Raw genomic sequence first — 19,843 nt, 5'->3', positions numbered from 1 at the left:
GAGTGGTTCAAAGGCTGCTGCATTGGTGGATGGACCTCTTTTAAGAAATGATCTCTTTGGAAAAGTCAAACAGCACAGCCTCATGATGAATGTTATTTCATCAGTGCAGCCTGCCTGAGGAGCTCAGAAATCAGTAGTTTTCTTTTTTCATGAAAGGCTGCAGCTATGATTTTTTAAAAAAACGACTCATATTTGTTACAGTAGTGCTATGTGGCATTACTGAGTCTTAATCTGTGTGCTAGCAACGGAATGTGTTTGCTTATTTGTTACAACCGGCCAATGATAATCCTCGCTGACACTTCCGCAGCGTTTACCAAGAGCCAGGCCGGTTGAAACACTTCAAAACTGCTGACTCATATAATCCTCACACTAGGAGAGCAGGAGCTGTTTTGTAGCGCTATGTTATCCCCATTTTGCAGATGTGAAAATTGAGGCATAGAGAGGCTATGCACGAAGTATGTCATGTGCACAAAGTCACATGACAGTAAGGGCAGCGCTGGGCTTTGAACCCAGGCCGCGTAGCTCCATTTTGCTGCTTTTACAAAGCAAGTCCAGTAACCTTATTAAAACCGAAAACCGATTCCTACTCCGTTTGGTATCCTCCCCTCAGCCTTCAGCTTGATTTTCTGGCCCTTCCGGTTAGGACCATGAGTTTGTAATTGCTTCCCTTCATGGAGGTGAAGAACTTTTCCTAGACCCTGTGGTGTTTAATTGCAAAAATTTACAGTGTTTACACACACACACACACACACAGCAAAACCAATGATGACCGTTTAGTTAATCAGGAAGGGCTTGATTCGGGCCTAAAATGACCAGTCGTTCTCCAAGAACAGATACAAAAAGTGCAGTCGTGAGGAGCCAGTGAGAGACGTCTCTTCCCATCCAGGGTCCGAGCACTTCGCGCAGGCACACGGGGAACGCTTTCTCTGGGAGGAGGCCCGTGGGAGCGGCGCGGCACAGCCGGGGGCGCCGCGGGTACGTGAGTCTCCGGGTTCCCCGCGTGTCTCCAGGCTCCCAGGCCCCAGCGCGTCGCTGCGCGCGCCCGGACCAGCCTCCGCCCGGGGACGGGGCGCTGCGCAGGCGTTGGTGCGCCGCTGCCTGCGACCCGGGGTCCGGGAGGAGGAGGGCGGGCGCACCCCCGCCCCGCGCTCCCCGCGCGACCTTTGGGTACCAGGAATGTCAGTCTGCCTGGGAGGGGGGCTGCACCGGCCGGCGCAGGAGACAGGAGGAAGGGCGGCAGTGAGGGCGCGGGTTTGAGCCCTTCCAGCCCCGCGTCCTCTCACCCCCACCGCTCCCTCCCTCCGCCGCCGCCGCCCACCTGGCCGCCCCCGCTGCGGCAGCGGCGCGAGGCTCGCTTCCAGGCCTCCGGGTGGCAGCCCGCGCGGTCTGCGGAGCTTTCCTTGTGTCTGCCCTCCCCCTTCCCCCGCTTCGCCCGCCCTCCCCGGGGCCCAACGTGCTCGTTCCCTGTCACTTCGGTCGGGGCGCGCCGGTGGGTTTGGCCTGCGCCGCGGCGGCGAGGCGGGGGAGCGAGTGAGCGCGAGGGGCGGGAGCGAGTGCCTGTGTGAGTCACCGGTACCTGGAGCGCGAGCGACGCAGAGAGAGCGGCGCGGAGCCCGAGCCGGAGCCGAGCCCGAGAGCGCCGCCGTCCCCCGGCGCCAGGCCCCGCCGCGAACCCACCCGCGCCCCCGCCGCCTCCCCGCGCGCCGCGCGGCCCGCTCGCCCCGGGCCCCGCGCCGACGCCAGACCCCGGCGCCCGGCCCGCGCCGCCCTCCCGCCTGCCCGGAGGCGGTGCGGGGCTCGCCGGGGGATGTCACAGCGGCTCCTCGGAGCCCCCAGCCGTCGTTGCTTCCGCCCAGCCGCCTCCCCCGGGAACCGCGACAATGAACCCCCAGTGCGCCCGCTGCGGGAAAGTCGTGTATCCCACGGAGAAAGTCAACTGCCTGGATAAGGTGAGCGAGGAGGCGCCGGGCTGCACCTGCTCGGAGAAGTTTTGGCATCTGGGATGGAAAGAGAAGAGTGGGTCTGTGCGTGTGTGTGCGCGTCTGTGTGTCTTGGCCCCGGGTGAGGGCACGCGAAGCAAGACGCCCGCAGGAGGGCCAGAGAGCACGCTTGGCGATCGTGATGTTGGAACCGGGAGAGGCTTTTGTCGGTGTGCGGGCGGCGGCAGAGCGGCTGCGGAGGGCGCCTGGAGGTGCGCGGCCCGGGCTGGGCCCCCAGGGGCAGTTCGGCCAGCCGCTCGCCTCCCACCTCCGCTGCGACCCCTCACTGCCCCGCACGCCCACCTCAGGGATCCGCCCGGATCGCCACCTCACCCCCGCCCCAGCGCCTCGCGTGAGGGCGGCGAGGTGGAGAGGCGGATAGTAATTAACATGTCGTGGGGCGGCCGCTGCCGCATTGCTAAGAATAAGCCCCGCCGGAGAGCCCGGGCTGAGCGCGGCGAGCCAGACCCACTGGGGGCTAATCCACCCGCTTGGGGAATTCCAGAGGAAGTGGCTCTAGACCGGCCCCTGCAGCCCTGCTTCCCTGCCCTTCCCGGGCGTGGATGGAGTTGAGCAGCCTGGGAGACAGACCCTGGCGCTAGCCTGAGCGACTGACAGTTGAACCCAGCCGGAGGCGGTCGCTGTGAAATTTGCGTGTGGTCATACAAATGCCTCATAAGAGCACGCCGTCATCCCTATAGCCATCCCAGACAGAGTCCGCCTTTCCCGCAATTTAGTGGAAGCTGGACAGGGATGGGGGGTCCGGGGGTACTTAACATAGTGCGCCTCCGGCCACCTCGGGTTGCCTGACTTCCGGTGAGCACATGTTTATCGAGATGTTACAAACAGTGTTGTTTAGGCACTTTGAACTGGATTCGGTTTCCTTTTGAGGCCACTTCACAGGCTCCATTTCTCCATTAACCAAGCGCAGAATTCCTCTTTGGCTGCTCATAGAAGTGTAATACGGGTAGAGCCCGCGACATTTCTTTCATCTGAGTCTGTACGTTATGGTGGAGAGTCATTTAAAACTCCGTTTTAATAACTGTCTTCTTTGTTTACTTAACTGAAAGTCAGCAAACATCCACTGGTACCTACAGTCATTTTGTTGTAGTATTTTCAGATACGGGGACTTGTGATGCACTAAAAAAAAATGTCTTCTTTCTGTACCCATCCTGGAAAGAACTGGCATTGTACTATAATTTTAAATATTTATTTTTTCAGTATTGGCATAAAGGATGTTTCCATTGTGAAGTCTGCAAGATGGCTCTGAACATGAACAACTACAAAGGCTATGAAAAGAAGCCCTATTGTAATGCGTAAGTATTGTCAACATAGTGTGCCAGGTGTGGCACAGCAGCAGAATATGGAAGTGAGTGGATTTGCCTGTTCTGAAGAATTGACTTGCTGTGTCACCCAGGTGTGGCAGTGGCCAATTACCTGTTTATGCCCCATACTTTGGGGCCATGTAGTTTGTTGAAGTTCATTGCATTTATGTCTTTCTAACGTGCAGGGTGATTTGTGTGTGTCTTCAACCAGAAGGTTGGTTCTTGAGGTTCACAGTGTTGCAGACTTAGGGACATTTGTTAGAAGCTGCAGAACTTACACACTGAGAACACCTGGGCTCTGAAATGCATGTCAGATAGATTGGCATTTTATTCATATGTCAGTTTCCATTTTTATCATATGTTGCCATACTGCATTTTCTGCCCGAACCTCGTTGCTTAGAGAAAGGAGTCTCGCTCCTTTGGCTTTAGCTGAGACCACTCCAGAGCTGCTGGAGCTTAATAAAGGGAATCAAAGAATTGAGACCTGGGTACTTCCAGCTGGTTAGTAGTAGATCTCTTGGTGGGGATTAAAGAAGGTAAGTTTTCTTCAGTAGGCTTTTCCATTGGCATGCTTCCAGCCTATAATACTAGCGATTAGGTAGCATTTATGCGGTGCTTACCATGTGCCAGGCCCTATTCTAAGCACTGTATGCATTACTGACTCATTTAATCATTACAGACCCTGGGACTTTGAGGAGTACTATTATTTTCCCCATTTGTCAGATGAAGAAATTGAGGCATTGAGAGGATAAGCCTCGGTAAGGGGCTCAGATCACTCCTAGAGCCTGCAAACTGTAAACATTGTTCGGTGCTTCCAAATGGCTACCTTGCCGCCCTCGGTATGTGTTTCTCCACTCTTTGAGCATCCCTCCGCCCAGATTATTTTCAGCGGTGGGCTCTTGGCACTGACTGCTGAGCCGCCTTCTTCCTGGTTCCCTTGTGGGGGCTTCTCCAGCCTGGAGGCGGCAGAGGATCCCTCGCCTTCTGGCTGGAGCATTGCCAGAGATTCATTCTCCCTGGAGTTTTGGAAACAGGTTTATTCAGGTCTCCTGGAGATGGAGGGCCCATGGTTAATTCATGCTTCACTCATGGGAGTGAGTTTTCATAGACGGTGAATTTTTGGTAAACGAATGTAATGCGCTCATACCTCTCTGATGAATAACCTAAAAAAAAAAAATCTCTTTGTATTTCCTTCGGTCCTAGCTTAGTGCTTACAGATACACCAGAAACTTTTCAAGAAATCAGAAAATGGTGGCATTGAACAGAATTCATGATTTGGATAAGTGAAGTCCACAGGTAGCCCCAAACCATTGATGTTTTCAGCTCTCCTGTATCATGCCTCTTACTAGAATAACATGAAGCAATAAGTGAGATCCCAGTGTCGTGGTCGTCTGCTTCTCTTAAAGAGAGGTGTAGTGAGCTGGTTAAAGATCAAAGGTAGGTAGCTGTCCCTAGAAGGGAAAGGGCCCTGACAACCCATAAACAGGATGATTGTTCTTCGGTTAAAGGAAAGTGAACCATTCTTCCCGTAACCCTTCTAGCCTGTGGCCTGATTCCATCAGGCTTCATGGGCCACATCAGGATTCTTTATAGCTTCACAGCCTGAAGTTTAACTGGGTTTTACCAGTGCCTTTGGGTGGTTCTGGAGGAATTGAGAGGGGAAGAGGAAAGACAGGAAAAAGAAAAGGAGAAGACAGCAACAAATATATATGTATATGTGTATATGTATGCATAATGTGTTTATGTGTATGTGTACACACACACATAAACATATATGTATATATACACACACACACAAGACACACACATATAGATAAAGCATTGAATGAGGGAGGAAAAGAGATGATAAAAATAAAAGGACAGAAGAAAGAAGTGTAACTGAAGTGGAGTCTTTGATTGCATCAGGCCACTTGAAAGTTCAATGCTTACTGCTGAGTTTCAGTTCACTCCAGTTAAAAAAGAATATCAGATTCTGCAGCAAGTCATGGACGGCTGGTTGGCCCTCTGACTTCGTAGTGAACTAGTGCCCAGAACTGTTGAGATTTGGACCCCAAAACAAAAAAACCTCTGTTTGTAGATGAGAAACATCGTGCTATGTTGTTTCATAGGTCTGAATCTTATTTTTTAATACTTTCGTTATATCTAAAGGGAATGCTTACAGGTTTTCTCTCTAAAATTTCTTATATAATTCTAGTGCTTTGTTATTAGGTTTAAGTAGAGTTTTGGGAGTAGCATCTCAGATTTTTTTTTGCTGAATGTTGAACCTGGTAGCCCACTTTATGGAGCAGAGAGACAAGGTAAGACAGAAATCCATCTTTAGTGGGTGAATGAGTAGAATCGATGGTTTAAATGTTTGATTTAGCTTTACGTTCATGTCACAACTTGATACGCTGTCTCCCAGAAAACGAGCCTAGCAAAGTTGCAGGTTCTGTCTGCTATAAAGGTTCCATGCTGGAAGGCCCCTATTCTCCACCCTTAGTTTTCCAAGGGCACAGGCTGGCATGTAAATTCACTGGTCAGCGTGGATTACCCTTTGGGGATCCTGATGCCTCTGCTCTAAATCAGGTGGTGTGTGTCAATCAGCTGTTCCCTGTGATCTTGGCCAGAAGGGCTGCCATAATTTCTCTGGGTCCGTGGTGGAAAATTGATTCTCTGAAGTATACTGCGACTGAAAAATGAAACATTCTGTGTCCATATAAGGTAATATTTTATCGGCCCCTAGTTTGGCTCAGGAGTGAATACACATACATGCTTATTAAATGAAAACGACTATTCTTCCCCCACTGCAACTTTTTATTATGAAAATTTTCATATACAAAATGGTTAAAAGAATAATGCAATGAACGTCTGTATATCCTCCACTGAGATGTAACTCTTATTAACATTTTGCAGAATTTGCTTCATGTTTTTATCTAGTATATGTACAGATATATTTATTATTTTTGGACCATTTGTTAGTTTCAGGCATCAAGCTGGTTTCACGCATCAAGATATTTCATTCTTAAAAAGGACCTTATGCACGTACTAAGAATAAGGATTTTTTTTGAAGAATCACAGAGCCAGTATCACACTTCAGAAAGTTAACAAAAATTTCACAATAACTTCTAAAATCTGGTCCATATTCACGTCTCCCTCATTGTCCTAAGGATGTCTTTTATAGCTTTTTTTAAAAAAAATCCAGGATCCAATTAAGGTTCATACTTTACATTCAGTTGTTACGAAAATGGCAACTTCTGACTATTGGAGATTCAATATCAGTTCTTTAATTTCTGCTGTCATTTCTGTTGTTTTACATAACCTCTTAGAGCTTTCAGGAAGAGTATTTAAGTAGCATTTCTTGTAAAAATAACATGTAATTAACTTAAACTTTAAAATAAATATTAAAATATGGTGAAAATATCTGAAAGCACAAGCAGACATTTAGGATTGTTTTAAGAAAGCATAAAAGCTTTTTATTTTAATGGATACCCAGGGGCATTTTTTTTTTAATGGAATGAAGTAGTGAGTATTTTCTTCGGTCTAAATATGTTGCTTGTTTATATTCTTGTGTGTTTAGAGAAGAAACAAGTTTCCTGTTTGACTTCATGCAAAGGAGAACATGTATAAAATATAATTTACCTAATATTTAAATTTTGATCTTTTGATAGAATGATCAAGGTATATAGTACACGCTAGATGTAAGATTAGGTATAATACACATTTAGTTCCTAATGCATCAGTGTACCCTACTAAAACATTTAAAAACAAACTGATCTGCTTGAGGACATGCCATGTTTTCATAAGCCTTTACGTTTCATCAGCAGGCAGTGGATTCTTTTGCACGTTCAGGATTTTTTTCCCATCGTGGAACTTGCAAAGAAAAGAGGACTTGGCAATATTTTTATTGCTAAGAGGTGCTGGGAAAATAACACTAGCTGATTAGACAAAAAACGGCTCATATATTTGTATGTGAGTTGGTATGCCAAGTTAAACGATAAATGTATTGCTACCCAGCAAGCCCCACAAAGAATATAAACCCTAAAGGCCATTTGTCAGATAAATAATTTAACTTATTGTAGGTGTCACAGTTGCATTTATTATGTGTTTGTAGAAAATACATCAGTTCTTAAAGTATTCTGAGCAGTATCATCACTTAGAAATAGCAGTGCCAATGACTGGCCAGTTAACGTACTGTCGCCAAACATCACGTTATTTTAAGTCAGGGGAAAGATCAGTTTATGATGCAGTCGCTTCGCGGAGCCTTGCCAGTAATTTCCCCAAATCGTCACTTTTGCAGAGATGTTTTTGGGGGGGCTGAACATTTGTCCTGACCTGCTCACGTTAAATATCCCTTGAATCTGTGTCAAATGTATCTTCAGTTAGGGGGCTGAAAGAACACAAGTGTCTGTGCTGTAAATACGTTTAGTTATCCTTCCAAAGACACTTCCTTCTCAACAGATAGTTTCGCTTAACGTAATTTTGGACCAATTTAAAAATAAACCAGCAGGAGCCATGCTCCGTGTTTACTTTCGCTCTGCCTGTGTGAGCGTTCCGTTTTGTAAATATGTATGGACTGTCTACAGCCTGGAAGATGCCGGGCAAGGTGCTCGCTCCTGGTATGAGCCACTCAGAACGGGCAGCTCTGTTCAGCCTGCCTGCCTTGAGGGGGATTGTCTAGGCCAGCCCCCCAGTAGCTCTCACTTACCATTTCTCTGTTGGTGACTCGCCACAAGTGCCTTTACTAAGGGGTACTCAGAGGACATGGAAGGGAATTAAATTTAAACCCGAGATATTTTCCACCTCATATTTCCCTTATCTCTGCTGAGGCCTCCCAAACCTGGTTCCATAACACTCCAAGGACTTGAGTTATCTCAAGGAGACTTAGGAAATTCTTGCTATTACGTTAGCTTTAATTACTTAAGAACTTTTCATGAAAGGCACAGTAGGGTGATTGGAGATTTGAAGCAAGACAGAACTGGATTCGAATCCTGGCTCCGTCACGGTCTACTGAACGAGTCTCTTGATCACTGAGCTTTGGCTTTTTCATCTGTAAAATGGGAATAGTAATGCTTAACCCGCAGGGCCGTGTGAGGATGAATGAGACAGGGCATGTCAAGGTTCCAGCCCAGTTTCTGGCACATAACAGACCTTCAGGAAACTGTAGTGTTCTTATTTCTTTGGCGGTACTTTTTTGAGGAGTGAAGGAAGAAAAGGAGGGTAGAAGGCAGAAGAAGAAGTTCCTCAATATCCAGGAATGATTGGTTTCAGGACCGTCCCTCGGGTACCAAAATCCGAGGCTGCTCAAGTCCACGGTCGGCCCACTCCGCATCCGTGGTTCCGCATCCTCGGATTCAAGCAGCCAGGCATCGGGTTGTACTGTAGTATTTATTGAAAAAAATCTGTGCATCACAGTTCAAACCCATGTTGTTCAAGGGTCAACTATATATCAAAGAAATGACAGTCATGCCTATTAAAAGGTTTATACCAGTATTTTTCACACTATGGGTTGCCACCCATTCGAGGGTTGTATCTAGAACTTAAAGAAAAAGAGAGACAGAAAGAAGAGAGACAATATCAGAATGGGTTTGAGTAGTGGGAAGAGTATTGTTTTGGCAAATGTTCTTTTCCTAGTTATATGTGTAATGTGTGTACTGCATCATGATGTAAAACATATTTTTGCTGGAAGATATGGTCAAAAAAAGTTTGAGAAACACTAGCTTCGTTCCGTATTCTTTTTTTTTTTTTTTTTTTGCGGTACGCAGGCCTGTCACTGTTGTGGCCTCTCCCGTTGCAGAGCACAGGCTCCGGACGCGCAGGCTCAGCGGGCACGGCTCACAGGCCCAGCCGCCCCGCAGCATGTGGGATCCTCCCGGACCGGGGCACGAACCCGTGTCCCCTGCATCGGCAGGTGGACTCTCAACCACTGTGCCACCAGGGAAGCCCCAGTTCCGTATTCTTTTTTTTTTTTTTGCTGTACGCGGGCCTCTCACTGTAGCGGCCTCTCCCGCTGCGGAGCACAGGCTCCGGACGCGCAGGCTCAGCGGCCATGGCTCACGGGCCCAGCCGCTCCGCGGCACGTGGGATCCCCCCAGACCGGGGCACGAACCCGCGTACCCTGCATCGGCAGGCGGACCCTCAACCACTGCGCCACCAGGGAAGCCCCAGTTCCGTATTCTTAACGCCCCACACATCACAGAGCATTGGAAGCTGCCAGCGTGTACAACGCTATGCTGAAAGTCCATGAATTCAGACAGCCACTGCTTTCACTCTCTCTGTTTGTGCCAGCCACACCCTAACCCACGCCAGTCGTCCCTCAGGACTCAGCTCAGCCCTCAGAGCCCTCACCATCCTATGGAGGAACAACGAGCCTACCTGTCTGCACCCTCTTCCAGTGTAGGGTGGCTCTGAGGGCATCTGTCTTGCTCACCCCGTCTCCGCAGAGCCTGGCAGGCAGCGCTCAATAGAGATTAGCCATGTCAGGGAATGTGATGGTTATGCTGCAGCTCAGAGTGTGGTCCCTGCCTCCCCTCCCGGCCCCCCCCAGTTCAGGATGTGGTCCAGCTGAGTTCCTTCTGAGGCTGGGCATCTAGAGGAGCTGGCTTGAGAATAGGCCTTGCGGAACCTGAATGGTGGTCTGGGGGCCGAGCTTCACCAGGTCTGAATACCAAGGGGTAAAGTCTTCCCACCAAAGGAGGCTCACCTTTGCCAATCCAGAGTGAATGTGGTGGGCTTCCCTGGTGGTGCAGTGTTTAAGAATCCGCTTGCAAATGCAGGAGACACGGGTTTGAGCCCTGGTCCGGGAAGATCCCACATGCCGTGGAGCAACTAAGCCCGTGTGCCACAACTACTGAGCCTGTGCTCTAGAGCCCGCGAACCACAACTGCTGAGCCTGTGTGCCACAGCTACTGAAGCCCGCACGCCTAGAACCTGTGCTCCACAACAAGAGAAGCCACCACAATGAGAAGCCTGCGCGCTGCAACGAAGAGTAGCCCCCGCTCGCCGCAACTAGAGAAAGCCTGTGTGCAGCAACAAAGACCCAACACAGCCAATAAATAAATAAATAAATACAAACAAAGTGAACGTGGTGGAATTTCCTTTCACTGCTTACAGGCTTGGTTTCAAAATATGATGCCTTTGTAAAAGATTCTTTATGGATGCTCGTTTAGCTTCTTTTGAGTTTAATTGTAATCTGTAAAATGGGATAATTTCTACCTAAGAGGAACTTTATAGAAATGAAAAGGGGGAAATATTAGTAAGCCTCAGCACATCAAATGACACCTATTAGTACCCAGATGTTAGTCCCCTCCCTTATTTATAATAAATTGAAAGCTGTTGTCTCATATCTCCCCCTTAAAGAGAGGAGAAAATGTTACAGGCAACCGTTTCTATGGGATGATATTGTGATACGTAGGGTTTCTAGTTTGCGTCAGTTATAATCTGCCTTATCTGACTTCTTGGTTTACGTACTGCCTAGAAAAAATTAGACCTTTTGCACACAGATCTGATGTGGGAGGATGACAGTTGTTTTCTGTTTTTTTGAAACTGGATGATTGAAAGTGAGGGAAGGAGACACTTTATTTGAACCAAATAAAAAGGTTCCAGTGTATATGCAAAATGATCTGATTCTCAGCTACCGAATTGAACCATTGATGACATCGAATGAATTTTAGTATCCTTTGAAATTGTAGAAGACCGTATTTACAAATCATGTCCTGAGTTCTGCCACATTTGAAAATGTTTCCGTCTCTTTATGATGATCTGTCTGTTACAGAGTGATGTCAGATCAGAAAACATTTGGAGATGAAGCACAGCAATATCTCCTAAATTATGGTGAGATGCAAGGTTAATGCAAGATACAGATGTGTGTGCTTAAAAGGGTATTGATTATGTGTCAGGGGCGTGTGTAAGAGTGCATTTTGGTATGTCTTCTTTAAACGTTTTCAGATGCGTGCTTTAAAGGATGAGTGGTTCCTGGGAATGTCAGGAGTGAGAGAGAAGCAGACATACCCACACACGACACCCTTGTCCTCCAGAGCTTCAGGACCCCCTCAAAGCTCCGTCTCCAGAGGAACGGGAAGTCGAATTTCTTTTCTTTTCCTTTCTGTTTCGTTCTCCTCTAGTCAGCATTGTTAGGAAGAGCTAGGCTTTTTGCAGTGTGGGAAGTGGGAGCTAGAATAATATTTATGAGCTAAGTGCCCAGAACATTTTGAGGACTTGGTAGAAGGATGATTATTGATTCTAAAGTTCTGCTAATGAATCAAACGGTTCCACAGCCTCTCTCGTCAAACCTAGACGTAGGGCACGGACAGAAACAGAAAACAGGAAATTGTGGGAAGGACCAGGTTTGAATGGCAAGGATTGTTTATTCCAGCACTGGAAGCCCGGCATTAATTTTATCTGTGGTCAGCTGTGTGTTTTTCTCAGTGGAGTCCTTGAGGGGGTCACGTTTGTGTTCAGCTTCTGTTTACTTTTCTACACTCTGTCGACTCATTCCCGTCAAATCCTAGGAGGAACTAGAAGAAAACTTAGTTCGATGTGTGTACTTTGGAATAGCCTCAGACCTATTTGTAGACCGGTGGCCTGGTATACTTCTGCTTCAGCTCGGCAGTCTAAAAAGTCATTTAGACAGAAATCCTTGATGGGCTCCTCTGATGCTCGTTATCAGTCCAGAGCAGGCGCCGGTCAACCACACAGAGAGCACGGAGGCGTGGAATGGCTGTGTGCAGCCTAGGGCCAGAGATGTGAGATGTGGAGTTCAATGGTTGCCCGCCAACATTGAATTCCGCCTTGAAATCTGACTTCATTATCTGTTGTTGCATCAAGAGTGTGAACTCCACCAAATTCAGGCAGCGCACGGGAGCATCAAGAATAGTGCAGGACATGTATACAATGGAATATTACTCAGCCAATAGAAAGAAATGAAGCTGAGTTATTTGTAGTGAAGTGGATGGACCTAGAGGCTGTCACATAGAGTGAAGTAAGTCAGAAAGAGAAAAATAAATACTATATGCTAGCACATATATATGGAATCTAAAAAAAAAGAAAGGTTCTGAAGAACCTGGGGCAGGACAGGAATAAAGACGCAGACGTAGAGAATGGACTTGAGGATACGGGGAGGGGGAAGGGTAAGCTGGGACAAAGTGAGAGTGGCATGGACTTATATACACTACCAAATATAAAATAGCTAGTGGGAAGCAGCTGCATAGCACAGGGAGCTCAGCTCAGTGCTTTGTGACCACCTAGAGGGGTGGGATAGGGAGGGTGGGAGGGAGACGCAAGAGGGAGGAGATAATGGGGATATATGTTTATGTATAGCTGATTCACTTTGTTGTAAAGCAGAAACTAACACACCATTGTAAAGCAATTATACTCTAATAAAGGTGTTAAAAAAAAAGGAACGGTGCAGTAAACGCACACATCAGTACAGAAAGACATATAAACAGATGTATGTGTCTTCATTTATTTTCTTTATTTTTTTGGCTGCATCGGGTCTTAGTTGCAGCATGTGGGATCTTTCATTGCATTGTGGGCTCGTCATTGCAGCGTGTAGAATTCTCTCTCGTTGTGGCGTGCGGGTTTTCTCTCTCTAGGTGTGGCACACGGGCTCCAGGGTGCGTGGGCTCAGTAGTTTGCGGCATGCGGGCTCTAGTTGAGGTGGGTAAGCTCGGTAGTTGTGGCACTCGGGCTTAGTTGCCCAGCGGCACGTGGGATCTTAGTTCCCCGACCAGGGATCGAACCCGTGTCCCCTGCATTGGAAGGTGGATTCTTTATCACTGGACTACCAGTGAGGTCCCCAGATGTATTTTTGATGGTCTGTTTGGATGCCTGTCCCATCTCCTCCTGGCTGCTCTTCCGACCATCCATCCAGAGCCCTGTGTATCTCTGTCATCTTCTAGACGTCCTTGTCCTCCTTCCCCATCCCCACGTGTTCATTCCCTCTGTCCTCACCCTGCTTCTGGCTGTCATCCTGTTTGCCCAGTGATCTGACCATCATCCCCTACCTGGTCTCCCTCTTCTAGTCTTTGTCTTTGTGAATGATTTTCCTGCCACTGCAGTTTGTCTTTTGAAACCACAGTTCTAGTCATATTATTCCCTTATGCACACACCTCTGATGGCTCCCCACTGCCTACAGAAGAAAAAAATTGGGTTTCTGATAGATACTCAGGGCTTTTCATACTTTATCCACTTCCTTTCACCCTCTCCAGCCACACTGGACTGCCAGCTCTGATGCCTTCATCAGGTTTCCTAACCGAAGTCTCAGTAGCCTCACCTGTAAAATGGGTATCATAATAGACTCTGCCTCATAGGATTAAGGATTCATTGGAATGTCAAAATAATAACTTTAGCCACAGTAAGGAGGTAATAAAAGTTAGATAGGATATTCATTGTTGTTAAACTTGACACAGTGACTTCACTCTTTCCTTACACTGTTCTTAAGCCATGCTATCCTCCTTTGTTTTAAAATTGCTTTCATCTTTAAGGCACACAGCCATGACAACCTTTGTGAAGCCATTCTGAATCTCTCAGTCAATTACTGGACTCTTTCTCTGTGCGCCCATTGTAGTTTTTATATTTCAGTTATGTCACTTAATCAAAAAGCCTGCCTTGTACTAGAACTGTGTTTGTCTTCCCATTCAAGGTGGTTTCCTGCTGAGATTGGACCATGGAAGTTCTTCTTAGCCTGAGGTTGGAGCTGGGTTGAGGGTGGGGAAGTCAAGTCAGCTGAGCTTTGCTTCTAAAGGATCATTTCTGGCTTGTGTTTCAGGAATTGAGAATGGGGGTTGCAGTGCTGCAGTGCAATTCTGACACTAACCACACCATGAGTGAAGGGTGCAGTCCCCAACAAAACAGCCCTTGTTTCAGATACCGCTGCAATTTCAGGTGTCCCCAGGACAACCACACTTCTGACCAACTAGCTACAGATTTGGGGAGGGGGTCCCACGACCCCTTCAGATTTGACAGTCTCCTAGAAGGGCTCACAGAACTCAGGAAAGTCCTGTACTTAAGATTATTGTTTTATCATACAGGACATAAGGCAGGACCAGTCAAGTGAGGAGACACGTAGGACCAGGTCTGGGAGGGTCCTGGACGTGGAGCTTCCCTGCCCTCACCTGTGGAATCAGGAGGGGTCTGTCTCTCTCCCTCCCAGCATGTCCATGCAGTCACAAACCAGGAACCTCCGCCACATCTGGAGCTTTGGCGTCCAGAATTTTTAGTGGGGTTTCGTTGTGCAGGTGTGATGACTCTGAGATTATTCAGACTCCATCCCCTCTCCCCTCCCTAGAGGAGGTCCACTTGCCTCACCGGACTTGAAGCTCCAACCCTCTAATCCCAGGATTTCTGGAGTGGCCAGCCCCACCCTGAGCATCTTGTTAGCACAACTCAGTTATGGACCCTGGGGCTCATGAATATCAAAGATATTTCCAGTTACTAGGGAAATTCCAACTATTTAGAGTATGTTGCAGGAACCGGGGACTAAAGCTAGTCAAATTCATGATTATACAACAGGCTTGCTTCTCACCGTCCTCTTCAGATGTCTTGTTTGCATCGTCGAGACAGCGCCTCCCTTTCGTATCATGAACCTTCCTATCCCATTATGACAAGAATGACCATCTAAACCCACCATGTCTATGTTGTCGATCAGTAGAAGTTGGGTGAGACATATAAATGGTTGACAGCCTGCACACAGGAGGTGGGTGGGAGGACCTATTTATGGAAGGATCCTTGATGTAACTCTCTAGATTGCTTTCTGTTTAAATAAGCAAGTCTCCCCTATCAGCGGATTACATTCTTGAGGGCAGGAACGGTCCCAATCACCTTTGTACACCTTGGCACCTACCATGTGCTTGGTGAGTGTCCCCCCCATAGAGCCCACTGCCCAGCAGCTCTCTTGGGGGTGCAGCGAGCACCTTTGGCTGGCCGAGCTGTACAGCTCAGCCTCAGGCATCCCTCACTGAGAGAGCAGACTCAACAGGAAGGAACAGACTTTCTTTCTGTTCCTCCACTGGTGATCCCAGTGGAGCTGGCCGTGCTTGGGCTGACAATACGCATGAACGATAGCTACCACTTCCTCTGATAAGTGAAATATTGACATTTATAGCTAGATTATGGGTCACTGACATGCAGCCAAACAAAAGATGACAAGAGCAATGTTGTCTACGGAGGGCGTAGGTAAAATCACTTTGTTACAACTGTGTTTCCAAAAGTCTCGGGACAAACGCCTGTGTTTTAGACATCAGGCCATGTCGCCATTCACTTGCCTATCCATATATTTTTTTCCCAGAAATAAGTATGATTTATTTATTTCCTGAAATAAATGTAATCAGGGATTAATGCATTAATCCCTGAGAAGTGAAAAGTCTTTACATTCTCTTCCGGAAGAATTTAATTTTCTTTAGTGACTTCCTTCAATCCTGTCTTTTCTCCCAGATTTCCAGAACTTCAAAACCAACTCAGCAGGATCTGTGCTTCCTCCTCCTACCTTCCCCATCCCCTGTGCCAGAGCGAGCGTGCGCTCTCTCTCACTGCGCTGAAGTCTTCTCTGTTGTCACTGATGTAGTTTTCTGATTTTCTTTTTAAAAAAATTAATTAATTAATTTATTGTTGGCTGTGTTGGGTCTTCGTTGCTGTGCGCGGGCCTTCTCCAATTGCGGTGAGCAGGGGCTACTCTTCGTTGCGGTGCACAGGCTTCTCATCGTGGTCGCTTCCCCCGTTGCAGAGCACAGGCTCTAGGCGCGCGGGCCCCCGTAGTTGTGGCACACGGGCTCAATAGTTGTGGCTCGTGGGCTCTAGAGCGCAGGCTCAGTAGTTGTGGCGCACGGGCTTAGTTGCTCTGTGGCATATGGGATCTTCCCGGACCAGGGCTCGAACCCGTGTTCCCTGCATTGGCAGGTGGATTCTTAACCACTGCGCCACCAGGGAGGTCCCTGATTTTCTTAACATTAAGTCAGATTCTATTTTAAAATGTCTAGACGCTTAAGGCACATAATAATTAAGGGTTATTCCTGTCAGGAATAGAAACACCGTATTAGAACAGTTCTTCCTCAGAGGCTGCTAAACAAAGAAAATCCTATTTAGAGGGTTTGCCTCTGTGATCTTTATCTTTTATATGGTAGTTACGTAATGTCAGGTTTAATTGGCCAGGAGTGCGGAAGCCGGTTTATTTGTGTGCCTCTTGTGTCATATGTACCCGAGGGGCTGAACGGTCAGTGAAAGTACCTATAATTTGTACATGGGGGCTGCTGGCCAGGAAGTGTCCTGTATAATGGCAGTTTGATAGATGCTGAAAGAAAAGCAGTTTGTTTTCTCTTTCTGCGGTGATGGGTATGTGAGAGCCACTGAATAAACATGTGTGGGTTGGCTTTAAAAGCACATTTATGCTGAACAGGAGACAGCCGTCCTTTATTTGATAGTAAGCCTCTTAGTGCTGGCATCTTTCTCTGGTGCAGACTGGTGGGTCAGGAGAGGGTGCTACTCGGGATTTAAAAATTAATTCCCTAAGAGAAAACAGGCGGTAACATAAAAGAGGGACCCGAGTGTACAAACTCTTGGGGGTAAGATAGGCTCAAGGACAACATGAGGGATATAGCTAATATTTTGTGGTAAGTGTAAATGGAAAATAACCTTTACAAATTGTATACAAATAAAAAATTGAAAAGAAGAGGAAAGGTTAGCAATCATTTTGAAGAGGTAGCACAGCACGGAGAGTAATGACTCTGGAGCCAGATGGCCTAACGTCAGATCCCAACCCTACCATTCACTAGCTGGGGAGAGTTACTCAAGAGTTCTTTGTCACAGTTTCCTCATCTGTCCTTATCTGTAAATCGGAGGCAGTGATAGTACAGCTCATTATTTATAGAGAATTCAGCACAGCACCTTGTACCTACAAGTTCTCAGTATGTAGAAACTATTGTTTTTTTTCTTTCCATGTCTCTTCAGATAAAACTTTGCCTACATTTGTGACTTATTTCTAGAATCAAACACATCCAGATCTGTGTTGCGTTACCCACTCACCATGTCCAAATGTCTTTCTACTTTGACCAAGAGGGGAGGGACGGGGAAAGCTCCAGTGAGAAGATGGTGCTGGGATGCTATGTACGGTGTTCACTCTAAGGGCAGACTCTGTAGAAGTTAAATTTACACTTTGGTGACACCCCCTTGCCTTGTATTCTGTTTGAGGATAAAGAATCTGTATTCAGTGTTTATTACTGTTGCTTTAGGTTTTCTGGGGGCTTTTCATCTAAAGAATGTAAACATGGGGCCTCACAGTAAGCTTGGGTAATTCAACTAAACAAATATTTGTGGAACTCAGATCAAATGCAAGGCAATCATATACAAAATTCTGAGGGATGTAAAGACAACTATGAAACGGTTTTCACTCTTGACAATAAAGTCTGTTGAACAAGATAAAGAGAAAAAAAAAAAGAAGAAGTACCTGAGTGGAGGATGGAGGAAGGATCAAGTAATCCTCAGAAGATACCAGCAGCGGAATATTGATGGTCTCGCCCATCTGTACCGAAGTATAGACACTAACGGTGGTTCATAGGGTCCAGAGATACGCCCGGTGTGTGGTGGGGACAGGACAGGCTGATCAGTAAACCCTGCTGGCGGAGAGGCTTTGCGGTGCTAAAGAAGAAACAGATCTCATAGGCGGGTCCATGTATAGAAGGAAAGAAACCAGAAGGGGAACAAGTGATGGAGAACATTTGGAAGAGGATGAAAATGAAGGAGAAACCAACTCAGGGCAGACCGGGGCCACATACGTGGATGGAAAAGATAACTAGTGGTTTCTCCACATACTTACACTGTGGCACAGAGGCTGGATGCCGTATAAAGGGAGGCTTTACCGAGACAGCGGCTGAAAGTTTAGAGAATGTCAGTTGATTTTTCGCTTTGCTTTTGTATACAGTTCCACTGTTTTCAAGCTGCTTCGGACTGAACATGGAAAATGAGGAAGCGTGGGTTGGAGATGCAGTGGTTGTGAGGATTTTAGAGCAAGTAGCCTCACTACCTTGAAGTTCATCGGAGTGAAAGGGGGGATGGCTGGTCCCACCACATCCCAGACTTCAGGACACCTGTTCAGTGTGCGAGAAGCAAAGGGGGCATGTGTGTTCAGGGAGCCCCGGGTTATGAGAAACTCTGTGAGGCAGGAGCCATGTATGAGTCATTTCCGCCTGTGTGTCCAGGGGCTGGAGCAGTCCTTGGCGCACGATCGGCCTTTCATAAAGATTTACCGAGTAAACGAAAAAAGGAATAAAAAGAAAGGGGCCTCCATGAGGTAGAAGACTTTGAAACGTAAAGTTCTGATAGAAAACATGTTAATTATTCCAGTGAGGGAGAAAATGAGGAATACCTCTTAAGACAAAAACTGAAAGACAAAGAAACAGCCTAGAGCACCACCCCCTGGAGCCTTCCGAGCTCCGATTAGTAGGACACACAGTTTAAAGGATGGGAAACTGAGAAATCAAAAATGCACACACAGGAAGATTAGGGTCAGGAAAGCTAAAGGCCGACATGAGCCGTGGCTTGTGAAAAATTCTCACGACCAAAGACTTTTGAAAGCACTTATGTTCCGAGATAAAAAGGTGAACTGAGGCTTGGGGAAGATGCTGGGATAATAAAAAAATGACACAGAAAAATGTAGAATTATTCGCTTCCTACTTAGCTTTCCTCTTTTCAATGAAGAAGAAGATATTTAAAAGTAGAAAAGACCCATAAACATCATTAAGAAATTAAAGTAAAAGCCAGGAGGGTAAGGTTAGGAAGAAAACATCAAGGCATTCTTCATGGTAATAAAAGAAGTTGGAATCTCTAGACCGAGATGAATGGCATCGTTCGGTCCTGAGAAGGCCCTGTGGGCGAGCTCCTGGAACTGAAATCATGGTGCCCTGGCCCTTGATGACAAGAGAGGATGTGGTGGGAGAATTACGAGATGGACTCGGGCGCTCAGCTGCGTTAGTTACTTCCCCTGGCTTTGCCTCTGGTCCCTCATCTGTAAAATGATGTCTTGTCAGCCCATCTGCCAAATGAGGCTGTGCCTCAGTTGGTGATAATAATACTTACTACCTCTTCTGGTTACTGTGAGGAATAAATCAGATAATTTGTGTAAACAGTTGACATAGTTGATACCATCTAAGCATCAGTTATACTCATTATTGCCTATTCTCTATGAGACATTATCTGCAAAAGAGAGCTTTGGGAGTTTTGGAGATGGAAAAATATCCCAAGTTTAGAAAGGGGAAGAAGAGACAGATTGTAGAAATTACAGCCTAATAAATTTGGCATTAATTCCTGGCAAAATCCTCATACAGACAAGTACAGAGATGGCTTGGGAGGATCAACATAAAAAGTCCTTACGGATTCCGTATTAGTTTGCTAGGCCTGCTGGACAGAGTACCACAGACGGGTGGCTTAAATAACAGGAATTTATTGTGTCACAGTTGTGGAGACTAGAAATCTGAGATCAAGGTGTCCACAGGATTGGTTTTTTGGGGGTGGAGGGGCGTGAGGGAAGGATCTGTGCTGGGGCGCTCTCCATGGCTTGTAGATGGCTATCTTCTC

The 19,843-nt window shown here is 46.9% G+C and overlaps 1 protein-coding gene across 10 annotated transcripts in view; it reads left to right on the top strand.

The window, feature by feature from the left end:
- The window catches only part of NEBL (nebulette), a 522,125-nt gene that overhangs the window by 183,370 nt on the left and 318,912 nt on the right, over nucleotides 1-19,843 (top strand). For 7 of the 10 annotated variants that reach the window (XM_079913284.1, XM_079913283.1, XM_079913279.1 and 4 more), the window contains one exon: nucleotides 3,201-3,295. In XM_079913284.1, coding sequence (XP_079769410.1) covers nucleotides 3,240-3,295 — 56 coding nt within the window. In that variant the 5' untranslated portion in view covers nucleotides 3,201-3,239. Of the gene's footprint in view, nucleotides 1-1,326; nucleotides 1,950-3,200; nucleotides 3,296-19,843 lie in introns of those variants that run through there. The other 3 variants (XM_079913278.1, XM_079913276.1, XM_079913277.1) reach the window with 1 other exon arrangement.

This window comes from Stenella coeruleoalba (assembly GCF_951394435.1).
Source record: "Stenella coeruleoalba genome assembly, chromosome: 2".
NCBI lineage: Eukaryota > Metazoa > Chordata > Mammalia > Artiodactyla > Delphinidae > Stenella > Stenella coeruleoalba.
The sequence above is the reverse complement of the archived record's forward strand: the minus strand, read 5'-3'. Positions and strand labels throughout refer to the sequence as shown.